Below are 16,873 nucleotides of genomic sequence, written 5' to 3' on the forward strand. Positions count from 1 at the left end.
AAGCTCACTTGAGCTTTCAGCTCAGGTGAGCTAAAAAAGCAAAGATCAATCTCGTAATCTTAACAAGAGGCCCAGGGGCCACATCGATCTCGCTCACCTGAGCACTATGGCTAGGAAAAAGCAGAAATCAGTTCAGTCTTGAAAGGTTGAAAAGTTTAAATAAAAAGGTGGTTCGGGAAAGGGGGGGGGGTCATGAATTGAACAAATTTGAATGTACATTATCTGAGGATGCTTCCATTTAAATATGACCAATCATGGCTTTGCTGTTCTTGAGAAGAAGATTTTTAAAGATTTTTCCTATATATTCCCACGTAAAACTTTGATCGCCCATTGTGGCCCCACCCGACCCCCGGGGGTCATGATTTGAACAAACTTGAATCTACACTCTCTGAGGATGCTACCATATAAATATGACCAATCATGGCTTTGCTGTTCTTGAGAAAAAGATTTTTTAAAGATTTTTCCTTTATATTCCTATGTAAAACTTTGATCGCCCATTGTGGCCCCACCCGACCCCCGGGGGTCATGATTTGAACAGACTTGAATCTACACTACCTGAGAATGCTTCCATGTAAATATGACTAATCATGGCTTTGCTGTTCTTGAGAAGAAGATTTTTAAAGATTTTTCCTATATATTCCTATGTAAAACTTTGATCGCCCATTGTGGCCCCACCCGACCCCCGGGGGTCATGATTTGAACAAACTTGAATCTAAACTATCTGAGGATGCTACCATATAAATATGACCAATCATGGCTTTGCTGTTCTTGAGAAGAAGATTTTTAAAGATTTTTCCTATATATTCCTATGTAGAACTTTGATCGCCCATTGTGGCCCCACCCGACCCCCAGGGGTCATGATTTGAACAAACTTGAATCTACACTACCTGAGGATGCTTCCACATAAGTTTCATATTTTCAAGCACAGTGGTTCTTGAGAAGAAAATTTTTTAATGATGCCATTAATTTTTCACGAATTCTTAATTATCTCCCCTTGGAAGAAGGCGTGGCCCTTCATTTGAACAAACTTGAATCCCCTTTACCCAAGGATACTTTGTGGCAAGTTTGGTTAAAATTGGCCCAGTGGTTCTTGAGAAGAAGATGAAAATGTGAAAAGTTTACAACAACAACAACGACGACGACTACAACGACGACAGACAACAGACAAATTTTGATCAGAAAAGCTCACTTGAGCCTTTGGCTCAGGTGAGCTAAAAACAATACAGATCCAAAACAAAACAAATATACAGAAATGCCATTTTTTTCCCCTACTAAAATCAGTGACCTTCAGAAACGACCTTAAGTCTCTGACTCTCTGGTCATTAGCAATAACACACTAAGGTTAGCACCTGGTCCAAGAAAGGATTATGGAGTTACAAGACAGTACAAAATACTGTGGCAGACAGACAGAAAACCAGTGTCTCCTTCCACTGAGGGTGACATTACTGCCATATTACAACTTTAGTACTACAAATTTTATTAACAGGAAAAATGCATTCACACAACATTAACATTTACAACTATCAAAATATTTATACATGTACACACCTCATATTTTAATAAACATAATTCAACGTGATGTGCATCAATACAGATTTGACAATATGCATGTTTCAAAGTATTTATGCTGCAGGAAACATAACTCGTACAAAGGTATTCCTGTTGCAAACTTGGATATTTTGCTTACATTAAAAGATGCAGAAGTGTCACGGAGCCTGATTCCAATGCTGACCAGAGTTTGTCAAAGAATCTTTTCCAGGTAAAATCCAAATCCTTTCTCATTCCAGAAATAATTATACTTCTGGATAACACTATAAGGACTATTTAATTCTGTGTCTTGAGACAAACAAGGGTTTCACAAGCTTGATTTTTAAAAAAAAAAGAAAATGCCTTCTTGATGCAGCTTTTTAAATCCTTAGCAACTCCACCAGGACTTTCTTTAACATCCTCCCTCTCAGAGAGATGTAAATGACCTTTATTTGTTCAGAGTCCCTCCCTTCAGTATTGTTTCCACCTCTTCCTTTGTGAGAGTCTCGTACTTCTTCAGGTTTTCAGTCAATACATTCAGTTCTGTTCTATGTTTCTGTAACACAGTCTGTGCTCTCTTGTACGCCTCCTGAAAATTACATAATAACATAGTCAAACCTTGTTATCTCGAACTCGAAGGAATCAAAAAAATACTTCGAGATAACCCAGGATTTGAGATATCCAGGGTAAAATACTTATTAAGGAATAAGCAGTTGGGACTTCAAAATCACTTCGACATAGGTTTCGAGATATCTGTGTTCAAGATACCAAAGTTCAACTGTAATTATAACTTTCATGCACCTTCTGTTCAAACAGCATTTTCAGCACACTTTGTATCAAATTACATACAGCATTGTAAAAATTAAAGAATTCTCTTAACAGAAGATAGCCCCTAAATATATTCCAAACAACACTCTTTTTTTATCTTTCTTAGGCATAATCTGGTTATTGATAATTTTTCAACATTTAGGATAGTTTAAGAACATGAATTTCCAATACAGACTCTTAGTGATAAGATCATCCAATCGTTGAACAAAATTGTTAGAAACTAAGCCCTGTCAAACATATCTTTTAGTTTTAAGCTCAACCCCGTGAAACATCTATTATAGTTTTTAGTTGAAACCTGTAAACACTTTTTTAAGTTGGTTATACAAATGTACATCTTTATCATAGTTCAAACTTTGTAAAATAGCTATTAAAGTTTTAACCTGAAACTTGTAAAGCATCTCTAATTATTGTTAATGCTGACCTTGAGAAGTCTATTAATTTCCTGGTTAATGAGATCCTGGTACTCAGGGCTAGTCAAACCTTCATCTTCTCTGGAGTACACGCGTGTCCCTACCTACACAATAAACAGACACATATCAGCCATACATTATATCCTTTGACATAACTCCCACCAGAGAAAGGGTGTCCTCATCTCTTTTGGAGTGACAACACCTGTAATTCTGATGGGGGAAATCATTCTCTACCACCAGAGAATACACAGGTCTTCTGCAATCTAGTCCAGTGCACTAACTATCAAGCTAAAAGGTTAACCGTTTAATAGACAGAGCAATAAACTAGCATGCCTGAGGACGGCTTCATATCCAAGCACAGCCCCCCCCCCCCTTCTTGTTACATATGTACAATAATGATGGTTGCAGTACCTTTTCTGACATTCCACATTGAGTGACATACGTCCTCGCTAAATCTGTGGCTCTTTTAATTGTAGGTGCACTTACTAAAATAAAAAAATCAGACTATTAAATTATACAATGGTTTTCAAAGGCAGCTGCCTTTTTTTTCATTAAATTCTTGATCTCTTTATGTACCAAAAAACTCAATGTACAGTAAAAAGCTGTGAATTTTGCAGATTTGAATGAAGCATGCTTTTAAGGTGGTTATATTAGAAATCTAACACAACACAATACTAAAAACATCATTATACACACAATATCTTGGATTAGACCATACAGCAGTTCTACTGAGATTTTACAATGTTTAGTTTCTATTGTAAGAAGTGCAGTAATAGGCTACTGACAAGTTGTGATATTATCCTTCCCAAACACCATCTCCTCTGCAACCCTCCCCGCCATATAGAAATCCAGCCGTGCCGCCATCTCCTCCTTTGTCTGGTTATAAATCTCTTTACTGGGCAACACTTGTGTCTGAAACACAATATCTTGGATACAGAAAATACCAAAAACAAGGGACATAAAGGCCCTAACACCTACCTGAGTATTATGCCCCATTTTATTTAACATAATATTAGAAAGCAATGATTTTTTTTTTAAAAAAAAACATCTCATTCTTCTGGTATTTTTCAATATAAATGATACCTTATGTAAAGTTCTGAAACTGGGAGACTTTCACTGCCTAACATGTTAAGGAAACCGTACAGACCTGTCCTAAACTGGTTCCCCTCCTCAGTATGGTGGTTTTATACAGTGGTATGGAGTGTTTGGTGTAGTATGATACTATGGCATGTGCTGCCTCGCGTACAGCCATCACTTCTATCATCTGCTGGTCTGATAGTTTTGATGTCTTTTCTGCACCTGAAGTCATTTAGAAAAAGTTAAAATCCTGTTTCCTTTGGGAAATTTGAGAATGTTTCAGGAAAGAAATAATTTCATTAATATATTACACACATGATGCAAAATAAATTCAATACATAAACGTTGTAATTAGCCAATTCCTTGCCCAGCCATGAGGCTCATAAGAGCCATTTTTATATCCAGTTTCTGTAGTGCTTAGCTCCCCCTGGACGAGACACCAGGTTTCAGGGCCATAAAACTTAGATGAGCTTACTTTTGATTTCAGTCTCACTTTTACAGAAAGAACGTATAGTAGAAAAGTGAGACCGAGATCGAGGGTGAGCTCATCTAAGTTTTATGGCACTGGAGCAAGTCCTTTGCTGGTTAGATCCCAGCATGTGCTGATAGCCAATTTCTGCTGAGTGGACTGACATCACAGATACATGCTTTTTCCAAGGATAAAACCGAGGGCTTTCAGCAGGATTTGAGCCAGTGACTTTTTTGTTACCGGTCAAATACCACTTAGTCATGTGCTCTACAGACAGCGTTTTCATTAATATGTGGTTAAGAAATGCAATTTATGTATTAACCTTTACTGGTTAATAAAACAAATAAGTGCCAATAAAACAAGTTTCCACACTGAGGAGGGTCTTATTCTGCTGCTTACCCATCATGATTTTATCCTTAGCAAACTCCATGTCTTTCATTGACACCTCTGTTTGTCCGGTACGAGCTGCTTGGAAGGCAGCCTGGTTTACAATGTTACTGATGTCAGCCCCTGTGGAAAGGATAGAAAATATGTCAGCAACAAATAAGGAAGGGATTACAGGTGTACTAACTTAGGAAGACATATAAAACTACTTAAGTCAAAAAAATTCAAAGTGAAAAATTCATAAGATTCTCTTTTTAATAGGGAGAAGGATGGTGTTTTCTTTCAGAGTGGGGAAGAAATGAGAGATATTCTGTGTGTGGGGGGGGGGGGATCAAGCAGGTTTTGAAACACACAATACAACCATTATCAAACAAGAAAGAAAAAAACTACAAATTATTAGTATATTACAATGCAATCAACTTCATAATGAATGATATTCTAAAAGTACCTGACATCCCAAATGTTCCTCTGGCAAGTTTGTTCACATCAATGGCTGTAATACAGGAACAATATCACATCAAATTATAATATGTTTTTAATTTAAAAAACTCCTGTTAGCATGCTAACAATGGTAAAATTATCTCATGAAAACAAAACACATGAAGGCTAAACACCTCTCTTAATTCTCCCTGTTCATTTGTACAAACAGCTGTTCTAAATCACAGTTAAATTGAATACAATGAAATTCATTAATCAATAATGCATATGCTTTGTCTTACTCACAAAAATTTGTGGGGAATGGAATTCATATTAATATCTATCAAATACATGTATATGAGGTATGTTTCATCAAAATCAACCTTTAATTTATCCACACAATATACTCAGGAAAACAGAAGTTCTGATTAAAGAGGCTCAACTGTGCTAAGCAGTTCCTATTACAGTATAAATGTACTCAGCATTACTCAACTGTTACTTAATTTTACTTATATATTACTTACAGCTGTCACACGGGGGCAGTGTTACTTATATATTACTTACATCTGTCACACCTGACTTTCTGGAGGTGGTGTTACAGCTGTCACACCTGACTCTCTGGAGGTAGTATTACTTATATACTACTTACATCTGTCACACCTGACTTTGTAGAGGTAGTGTTACTTATATATTACTTATGTCTGTCACACCTGACTATGTAGAGGCAGTATTACTTATATATTACTTACAGCTGTCACACCTGACTTTCTGGAAGTAGTGTTACTTATATATTACTTACGACTGTCACACTTGACTTTCTGGAGGTAGTGTTACTTATATATTACTTACACCTGTCACATCTGACTTTCTGGAGATAGTGTTACTTATATATTACTTACATCTATCATACCTGACATTCTAGGGGTAGTGTTACTTATATATCACTTATAGCTGTCACACTTGACATTCTGGAGGTAGTGTTACTTATATATTATTTATGACTTTCACACCTGACTTTCTGGAGGTAGTGTTACTTATATATTACTTACAGTGTCACACCTGACTTTCTGGAGGTAGTATTACTTATATATTACTTATAGCTGTCACACTTGACTTTCTGAAGGTAGTGTTACTTATATATTACTTACAGCTGTCACACCTGACTTTCTGAAGGTAGTGTTCGAACAGTTCCTCTCGACCTTTCAGGTCAGGGAGTGGGACAGAAACAATGACATCAAAACGACCCGGTCTGACTAGGGCCCTGTAATAGAGGAAAAAGTTAGGTCTCAGACATAAATATAATCATTAAACATGTTAAACAAGATTAATGCAATGCAGATGCAAAGTGCCAATTTGCTAGGTAGGAGATACTTCAAACTGATTTCCACTTTAGCTAAAATTTTTGAGAAGTAGATTTACAGTTGGATGTTTGTATCCAACATTGAATTTCTTGTAGTAATGGACCTTTGTTAGGCAATTTTGGAATATTTTTTTTTAGGTCACAGTAATAAAAAGAAAGTTAGTTCATGCAATGAAAAATTACAAACATCAGCAATTTTCGATTATGGAAATAACAATCAACTAATATTCACATTGTTTTATTTACGAGGTGACTATTAGAAAATTGTTAAGAATTGTTACACTACTTATTTCTGAACAAATATCCTCAGTTCTATAAAACATTGAGCATTAAGAACTTACTCATCCAAGAAGTTGGGTCTGTTTGTGGCTGCTATCACTATTACTCCTGTCTCATTGTTAAATCTGTTTAAAAAAGGAAAGACTGATCAAAATTCCTGTATTAAGTAAATGAATTTCTCTTTAAATCATCGTCATTAAATGTCTACTATAAAAAACATAAAATTACGAATAGTACATTTTTCAAAGTTTTGAATAAATTAATTACACAACAATTTATATTCTAACTTTACTGCTTATTATTACTTACATTTCCAGTAAGTTTTCCATAAGACAGTCATTTTTCATATTTTCAAAATATCAAGTTTTCTCCAACATTAGAAGATAACTTATTATCTGGAGCTTTTTAAAACACAACTTAGCCCAACCCCCTTACAGTGTCAAGCTTAAGGTTTGTGATTGGTCAGTTTAAAAAGAGTCCCCTATAGAACATGCTTACCCATCCAATTCATTTAGCAGCTGATGTAGAGTCTGGTATGCGAAGCTGTTACTCTGTGACCTTTTGACCCCGACACTGTCTATTTCATCAATGAATATAATACAAGGGGCGTGGGCCTTAGCTGCATCTGTAAGAGAGATACAGTGGTTCATTAGAGGTCAATATACTTATATCATTCTGACTCTAGTTTGATTAAAGGCTGGAGTTGTTTTATGAAATATCTAAAAACTTGGTAAGAAGTTATACTGGTCCATTATCATGATTATGTTGATATATTTCTACTCCATTTTGGCAGAATGCCAGAGTTGATTCATTAGATACTTATAAAATTTTGTAAGGTTCTAGATTTTCAGAAGTTTTATTTTGCTTATTTAACAAACAACAGACATACAATGCAGCTGTGCAAAAATAACTCTGTAGTGATATGTATATTATCTCTCTTAACAGATCAATAAAAGTTGGACTCTCAACAAATTTTGCATTAAAACATGTGACAAATCTATATCACGCAGTTATCTTCAAGGTGTGCTAACTTTGCCTTGTGATTCAATTCCTTTTTAAGCTACTTTTTCTTTTAAAATTATTACAATAAAACAATTATAACAATTATTATTACAATTACAATAAAAACGTCATAAACACCTTAATCTGCCAATGAGTAGAATAAACCGTGACTCACCAAAGAGATCTCTAATGCGTTTAGCACCAACTCCTACATACATCTCATCAAAACTGGAGCCGGCAGCATAAAAGAAGCTCACACCCGCCTCACCTGTGGAACAAGGAATCCAGAGATAAAGGATACAACAGTTACCGAACTATAAAAAATGACTCCTTAAGGACAATAAATCTTAAGCAGGGAAGTGGCAGGAACTAGACAATTTTGATTACTTATCAACCTTATTTATTGTATCTGTGAAGTTCAAATATAAATCAAAATGTTTAAAAAAGTACAAAGAATAGTTTGTTGTTCATTATAAGCATTTTCTCTGTAACCATGTTATGCTGTTATGCTTTCCAAACAATCTTTTGCCTAGTGTCTAGTTTCTACTGTACATAAAATACAAACCTCATTATCTCGAACTCAATGGGACCAAGAACAACCTTGGAGATATCAGAGGATTTGAGGTGTCGAACAAAAGGGTAAAATACTTAAAGAATTAATGATTGGGGACTTCCAGATCACTTCGACATATCTATGATATTTGAGATACCAGTGTTTGAGATACCGTAGTTCAACTGTAACTTATGATTCATGGCTAATGCAGCTGTTGCAAAGAGAAATGCGTAAAACATTCAATTTCATGAAATAGTTCCATTTCTATCATTTAATTAACAGATTTCTGCCATGAGATCTTAATCAAATGTTATGTACAACTAGTGATGGGAATCGGTAAGAATTTCATAATCGATGATTGGGCTACTGTAACTAACTAATTATCACTTATAATCGGACATTTACAAAGTCTGTCAATTTAGTTTATTAAATGGTAAGAATGGGTGAATAACTACTTCCTGTTGTGGTCCAGCTGTAGTTAGTATAATCTAACTGTGTCTCGGGACAAGCCCTAGTCCTTCTAGTCCGTAGGACAATATAATTTTAACAAAAGAACGTTCTATCTAGTCCAGCTGGTTCTTCGTTCATTTTGTAGTATCCAAAGTACGTCCATACCCGAGAATGAGCGTTGTTACTCGGGTATAAATACAATGCCTGTTCGTCTGTGCCAGCCTGCGTGGCACAGTGGTAAAGCGTCTGCTCTAGAGCTAGGGAGTTGATCCTTACGTCGCGGGTTCAAATTCCACTGTGGGTTGTGGAGACCGGTCCTTCGGATGAGACCTATAAACCGAAGTCCCGTGTCACAGTAGGTGCTGGCACAAAAAAGATCCCTCACTGCTCAATGGCCCTAAGTGCCAAGCATAGGTCAACATTTGCAGCTCTTCACTGGTAAGTGGTGGCGTCTCCATATGAGTGAAAAAATTTCAAGAGGGACGTTAAACAACAAACAAACGACACCACACAAATAAGTTAACAGACAAGTTGCAGCTGGAATATTCGGCTTAAAATCTATTACGCTTGTGAAATAAAATAAATAACCTGATTAATCGAAATCAAAATTTTGTAATCGAGCGCTTGGTTTATGCCAGCAATCAACTGATTTTCGATTATAATCGATGACTGGAACACCACTATGTACAACACACATTCATTTGAGTTACCTGCTGTAGCTTTAGCAAGAAATGTCTTCCCACATCCTGGGGGTCCCACCATCAGAACACCTGTGAATTATAGTCATGTGATGATTAAAGTCATGTGATTAAAATCTAATGCTTCGATACAGTAAATAGATTATATGTAAATCTATGAAGGTATAAAATAGTTTTAATTAAATGATTATGAAATATTACTTTCTGTATTTGGGATTCTGGTATTCCTAAAATTTAACCTGATACTTTCTATGCAACTTGCAAGGCTGAGACACTTGCACCATTTGCAGGGATTTTCAATATTATATTGGAAATGGGGCCCAGTCCCTTGGAATTGGTAAATAAATTTCTACAAGTGGGTCAGAATAATGTTTATTACCAAAACAAATTTTAATTTTGAACCATTCTGTTCTTTTGAGCAATAAAAATTGTCATTTACATATCTGTTGTGAATTCCATTCCTGTACTTTTGTAAGAATTCCGATACTGGTTGAATTTTAAATGTAAATTATTTTGGGAAAAACTGAGGTGGGATTTTGGGGGAGAGTGGAGGGTTTTGTAATTGGGAATGGGGCCGAAATTCAGCCCTACATGGAGCAGTGGAAAATCCCTTATTTGGTTTCATGGTTTATTTATCTTTCACAAAAGTACACATCACATATCATATTCAGTAGTCACCCTTAACATAAAGTAAATAAATTCATCCAAAAGAAAACTCCTGCTAAAAAACCTTCTTGCTTGCATATAATGTTTTTCACCCTTAAGACAATTTTGCTCTACATGCTGAAAGTACGTCTTTTCTTCTGTGTATACTGAGCAAAGAGAGTTTGTATGATATACAGTATTTTTGCATCCCTGATAGTCGCCCATGTGGCACAGTGGTTAGTGCATTAGCTATAGTGTCGAGACATAAGGAGTTGATCCTTATTTCATGAATTCAAATCCATTGGAGACAGGTCCTTCAGAGGAGACCATATAAACCGAGGTCCTGTGTCACAATAGGTGCTTGCATGAAAAAGATCCCCACTGCTAAAAGGCTATAAGTGGTGAGTACAGGTCTAAATTTGCAGCCCTCCACCAGCAAGTGGTGGCATCTCAAAATGAGTGAAATATTCTTGAAGGGACGTTAAACAAACAAGCATCAATGATAAGAAGTCAAGCAGTTGCCTGTCATCACACATTAATTTGATTATATATTATCAGTGTATACCTTTGGGGATCTTGGCTCCCATGATGGCGTACTTTTTAGGATCTTTCAGAAATTTGACCACAGTTTCCAGCTCTTCTTTCACTTCATCAATCTAGAAATTGTTTTGTTATTATAATTATAAATACAGTCAAACCTTGTTATCTCAAACTCAGTGGGGTAAAGAAAAAATTTCGAGATATCCGAGGATTTGAGATATCCAGGGTAAATACTTAGAGAATAAGGGCTTTGGAATATCCATGGTATTCAAGATATTGGTGTTCAAGATACTGAAGTTCAACTGTATTTGAATAAAATATATTAAGCTGGCATTTCTTTATATACATGTAGTATGTGACAAAAGATTTTTTTGTGAATATGACTCATTTCATAGTTGTACTGCACCTAAATAATGCAGATTTCTAAGGTCTATAGATTCACTAATTATACACATTACATGCTTTTTCAATAATTTTTTTTAATTATTTTTAAATTTAATTACCATTATCAACAGATATACTGATGATTCATTTTATTTTGTTGCAACTTATGAGGGTAACAACCTCAAAGAAATTTGACAGAAAGCCAGTATCTGTCATAGACATTTCTCCTGTAACTACCCCACCCACCCACTCACCTTGAACCTATACATTTTAAGCAATACATGAAAAATCCCTCCCCCCCCCCCCCCCCATGAATTACAAATAGAATCATTCCACAGTAATTTTTGAATGCAGGTATAATACAGTACTTTATTTTTAATTTTTTTACTTTAAAACTTACCCCTTTGACATGACTGAAATTAATGCCCGTCTTTTCTGGATGGACCACCATATAGTTATTGGCACCACCTGCTGGGAGATTTATGGACACTTCCAATTTCTTACCTGTCAAAGAAAGAGAAGTTTATAAAGAATTAGATGGAATCCAATCAATACTGATTTTCATTTTTGAATCAACACTGTCGTCCCGACCTACTGGGCTACCATTACCGTCATACCCTGCTGAAACCCTGTCAACACACAAAATTTCATTGTGAATAAAATAATGATATTTATGGGTCAACTTCACCCAGAGCAGATGTGAATTTATCCACACATATCAGAGTTATTGTGATTTATCCTTACCATGAGGGTTCACCCTACGTGTAAGTGTACCTTTCCTTAGTTGCATGTAATGTGAGTTTTAAAACCATACATTGTGAACTTGTTGTAAATATACCTCACCTCTCATGTAAAAAGCTACCAACAACACGACTATGGCGGTAACCCCTAGTGCCACCATTCGCACTTGATGCCAATGTTTACGTTTAGCATTCAGTTGTCGTAGTTCCTGCTCTATCTCTGCTATGTGTTTCTTAATTTTCTTCTCCAGTTCATCTGGATTTAAATACTGTGTGCTTCCAACCTGTAAAGCGTATCCTTAATAATTAGAATGAAACAAATATATATATATATATATATATATATATATATATATATATATATATATATATATATATATATATATATATAAATCTATGACTCACTTCTGAGCAGATCTGTAGATGCAACCTTGCATATCAAATATCTTTTTTAAATTACATTTAAATATCAAGTTGATATTCTCTCTCTCTCTCTCTTTATGCACAGTGACTCATTCTTTAATAGAGTTTCATTTTACCCTCTAATATACAGACATTACAAATGGTCACTAGCTGATACCTCATCATATAATGTGTTAATATATTAAAAATCATGTTAAATATGTGATTCCTCACAGCAAATAATATGCTCAAGTACAAAAGAAAATGTTCATGACTGATCGCAGTGTGCTTCTACTGTGCACATGTGTTACAAAAATTTATTTTTTATCTGTATACAATTATACATAAACAGACATTGCGTATGTGTGAATGTGTTTCCTCCCTGTACTTATGTCACAAATATTATTAAATCACTGTAGTAATCTTGAAATGTTTAGATATTTTACAGTAATCTTGAAGTATAGATAGAAATCTGCACAAATGAACTTTTTGAAAAAGAATGATGGCTAACATTTTATTTCCCTGGTACATGCATGTATCTACAATTTCAGAAATTGCTTGTAGGACAAAACAACAATTTTGAGATACTCAAATGTTTCAATTTTGGACTACTACAAAACACACTTGTGTTTTCTAGCTATTAGTCAGAAATTGAAACAAATTTTTGTTGTTAGTATGAGTGCACGTCTATTCAAGCTTTCAGCATTTACATTTCCTTTTTGATTCATGGCAAACTTCATATAAAAATTACCTGTGACTGTCTTTCTTTATTCAGCCCAAAACTTTTGGATCCAATATCTTTTATGGCACCTGAAAATTCAAAATTTCTTGGTCAACAATTTTGCAGATTAGACTACTAACTATTAAGACTGACTTTTCCCAAGGTGATCTAATGACCTTGTAGATTAAACTTTAAATATGAAATCAATGAACTTCTGTATCTTGAACATCAACATCTTGAATACCATGGATATGTCAAAATGAGTAGGATATGTCCAAACCAATTTTTCTTAACATATTTTAACCTCAAAATCTTGAATATTTACAAGTTTTTTGTTGGTCCTACTGAATTTGAGATAAGGGGGATTTTTTCTGTACATGTAATTTTATGCATAAACAGTTGCAAAACTCAAAATACAGTGTGATAGTTGAAATTACAGTTTTCAAGCATACCTAGGTTATTCTGTTGGAAAATAGAGCCTAGCTTTATCGAAGAACCTTCACTTGTTTTCTGTGTCTGAAATTCAAATTTATTCATGAATTATTTGTATGTTGCTTGATATTTATCTTCATATAATTTTTTTTTTTTTATATTTAATCGTGTTCAAAACATAAACATAAAAACTCAGCTTATCAGTCTCCATTTCAATAAACAAACATTTAATACTACTTCTAAACTTGTATATGAATGCATGTTGTTCAATCAAACATAATTTTGTTATTATGAAGAGTTTTACTAAATTCACATTGAACTTGACTGATTTTGTGGAATTTTTTCAATGTATACAATGTCGTGTAATAATTGATCTAGATATTTCTGTATTAAGTATTACTTACCTTTCCACTCCCCCCCCCCCCCCCCCATTTTCAAATTACAATTTAAAATCATTTAATGATTACAGATGTTCAGTGATACTATATATAACATTTTTAAGTAAACAATAATCAGGAACAATAATATGCATCCAAGACTTAGTATAAAATGATACACAATTTTTCATTACTTTCCGTCTGTCAGATCTACTCCATCTATGTCTTGTTTCCCCGGTGGCAGTGGCGTAATAAATTCTCTGTCCCAATCTACATGTACAAGACACACCCAAAGGTCTGCTGAATATGGTGTGTAACTGAGAAATTGCTCGCTCAATCTACAAAATAAAAAGAGGTACATTAATGTAACTAAAAATTACCCACCCACCCCCTGCAATGACACTCAATACAAATATGCCTTTGATTTTTTTTTTTTTTTTTTTTTTTTTATTGTGCTATTTCTAAAAATGAATATGGATTTTAATTTAACAAGGTAAATCCAATGAACAGGGACAAAGAGTACAAATCAGGTCCAGTACAATTAGTACATTTAGCTATGTAGCTAGAATTACCTACCGTAGCTTTATTTCGCTACCTCAGGAAGCTCTATTTAGCTATTTCAATGCAACCTTTCACAATTCTGCTTTTTATTTAAAAAAAAAAAAAAATCGCAAGTATATGAATACTAATATTTATACTAGGGATTTTTAAAAAAGCAATCCAGAGCAGAGATAGTTTTAACATTGCTGCATTTGAACACTTCCAAGGAAAAGATGTATTTTCATTGTTTGAGTAACTATACACCACTTTGAGTGCGGTGAGGCATGGATAATTCTGATTAATCAGAGTCTCAGACTAATACATTTTCATTCGGACTAATAAAATATGTGGCTAATTAGTCCGAACGGACCAATAAAAATTTCTGAAAAACAATATGAATAAATTACCGATGTCCGATTCTCGACAACTTTTACTGGAAAACCCCGCATGTATTTTTAGATTTCTAGCTTTTGGCGGGTAGTTACGCAAAGCCAGGTCAATTCAGCGCTTAATTTTTCCGACTGATCGATATGAAGTATAAACTTTAAGCGATCATGATTTAGTATGACACTTTTAAGAAAGATGTTGAACGTTTTGGATGTAATGTAAAGACAAAAAAAAAAAAAAAAAAACAATATCGAAAAAACAATCGTTCTTGCTGATTGCGAGATTTCAATGAATCTGTGGAATAATATATTTCACGTAGATACTTTGTTTATTTCAAAAAATAAATTGTCACATTAAATTAATGTTAAAAACATTGATGTTTCTTTTTTTTTTGACGGACTAATAAAATCGCGTGCGGACTAGTAAAAGTAATGAAGCACTAGTCCGGCTGGACTTAAGCCTTAAAAAGTTAGTGTCGAACCCTGTTACTTCACTTTGTGCTGAATAATTACCAGTCAATTATCATGTTAACCAGAACTGGTCTTCTTTGTTATTTCATCCTAGAAGTTTGGTCACAAATTAACTGTTCTATATAGCCCCCAAAACTTTTAGAACTTTGATTGCAATTGTTCAGAAAAAGACACATTTTCAAGGGTGATTTTTTCATGACTTGTTTTCAGACGAGTTTAAAGTTGAAAATTAACACTGCATCAATGTGCGATTTGCTGCACATCCAGAGAAAAATGCTAATTTAAAAAAAAAGTTTGATTTGGTAGCTAAATAAAGGCAGGTCTGGCACAATCACTAGATTTAGCTACGTAGCTTGAATTTTTTTACCTCCTGAAGTTTATTTAGGTTTTTAAATAATCCCTAGTATATATTATTTGTAGTCATTTATTTGCAATTTTTTGTCGTTTTAAAGTAAAGAGCAAAATTGTGAAAAAGTTGCCTTGAAATAGCTAAATAAAGCTACCTGAGGTAGGTAAATAAAGCTACGGTAATTTTAATTTTAGCTACGTAGCTGAAGTTACTGATTGTACTGGACCTGAAAGGTACTTCAGGTAGGTGAATAAAGCTATGTAGGTAATTCAAGCAATGTCGCTAAATCTAATGATTGTACCAGACCTGCAAATATGGGAGAAATGAACAACTATTATTATGCTGATGAAATCTGAGATTCCATTAAATATCCAAATTTACAGATCATGTTCGTACAGAGCATACAGAACATGCATACGTATTCTATCCTTATTAAAACTGAAAAAAGTCTTTTTGTATTAAACAAACTGGTTTTGGTGAGATTAAAACTACGGCTTTACATGTGAATTACATAAGTCTGAATTCGTCATTTTACAATCGGGATATAGGATTTACCTGTAATTGTCTTGAAGTCATTTTCCTTTACTTAACAACTGCCTCCCCACATATCTAAGTAAAAGTGGATGTTCTTTATTCCTTGTTGTCCATTATAAACTTGTCATGTTGACATGCAATCAACAGGGCCCACTCAACACATCGAAATCCTAACCTTGATTTCACATCGGAAACAAAACTGAGCACGAATTAGTCGTGCTGGAAACAAACGGAAAATTTATTTCCGTATTCATCATAAACCAAGTTTCGTAGCCGCCTTGACAAAATAGTAAATCGTCCAAGGCTATCAAAAGGACTTGTATTCTAAGATTGAGGAACAGTTGTACAGCATGTATTTTGGGACAACTACTTGATTCGGACGGCTTTTGGAAATAATCTGTCCTCGAAAATGCGAATATGTTGGAAATAAATAATCCGTCCTCATCTCTCAAGTGGCAAGAAAAGAAAATCATTTTTTTTTTTTTTTTTGGTCTCAGACTTTTTTCAGCGGAAAAAAATAATATGTCCTCGATCATCTTGGAAATAAATAATCTCTCCTTCATCGACATGAAAATAAATAATCTGACTCTGAAAAATCCCCCCCCCCCCTTTTCAGTCCGGTCCAATACGAAAAATCGTAATATTACGAAAAGTCGTAATATAAGCAATTTCTAACTTTTCTAAGAGTTACTTCCCTTTTTCTGATACACTGTTTCATTAATCATGATATCGTGGATACACAAATTATACTATGTGAAAACATGAAAAGCACGATTTTTTTGTAATTATTCATATGAAAACATGGTTAGTTATGCAAACAACACATACATGCATGTCAAAATTCTACAGAGATGTGTCCTAACCAGTGGCCTAATTTTCGTGTTTTGAAAGCAGCTAT

At 34.5% G+C, this 16,873-nt stretch overlaps 1 protein-coding gene across 1 annotated transcript; it reads right to left on the minus strand.

Annotated features, from left to right (window-relative positions):
- Nucleotides 1-1,513: 1,513 nt before the first annotated feature.
- LOC133199004 (ATP-dependent zinc metalloprotease YME1L1-like) lies at nucleotides 1,514-16,137 on the minus strand. The gene is made up of 19 exons (XM_061334901.1): nucleotides 15,997-16,137; nucleotides 13,890-14,033; nucleotides 13,339-13,402; nucleotides 12,917-12,975; nucleotides 11,867-12,047; nucleotides 11,424-11,527; nucleotides 10,665-10,755; nucleotides 9,467-9,526; nucleotides 7,929-8,021; nucleotides 7,250-7,376; nucleotides 6,814-6,876; nucleotides 6,261-6,373; nucleotides 5,144-5,188; nucleotides 4,711-4,821; nucleotides 3,913-4,064; nucleotides 3,551-3,677; nucleotides 3,177-3,250; nucleotides 2,777-2,869; nucleotides 1,514-2,116 (listed from the first exon to the last, which is right to left on the minus strand). The coding sequence occupies exons 1-19, from the start codon at nucleotides 16,015-16,017 to the stop codon at nucleotides 1,976-1,978; spliced, it is 1,863 nt and encodes a 620-aa protein (XP_061190885.1). The 5' UTR covers nucleotides 16,018-16,137; the 3' UTR covers nucleotides 1,514-1,975.
- Between the last annotated feature and the right edge of the window lie 736 nt (nucleotides 16,138-16,873).

The sequence above is a fragment of the Saccostrea echinata genome, unplaced genomic scaffold (genome assembly GCF_033153115.1).
Source record: "Saccostrea echinata isolate AGI-Se365-2 ecotype Australia unplaced genomic scaffold, CSIRO_AGI_Sech_v1 ptg000033l, whole genome shotgun sequence".
NCBI lineage: Eukaryota > Metazoa > Mollusca > Bivalvia > Ostreida > Ostreidae > Saccostrea > Saccostrea echinata.

Bases quoted from the DNA above. Each gene is read 5' to 3' on its own strand.
- LOC133199004 (XM_061334901.1), bottom strand. From the start codon at position 16,017: ATGACTTCAAGACAATTACAG. The intron at 7,377-7,928 runs GTGAGTCACGGT...TCTCTCTTACAG, and splicing joins ACGCATTAGAGATCTCTTTG to ATGCAGCTAAGGCCCACGCC. The intron at 2,117-2,776 runs GTCAGCATTAAC...TGTAATTTTCAG, and splicing joins AAATTAATAGACTTCTCAAG to GAGGCGTACAAGAGAGCACA.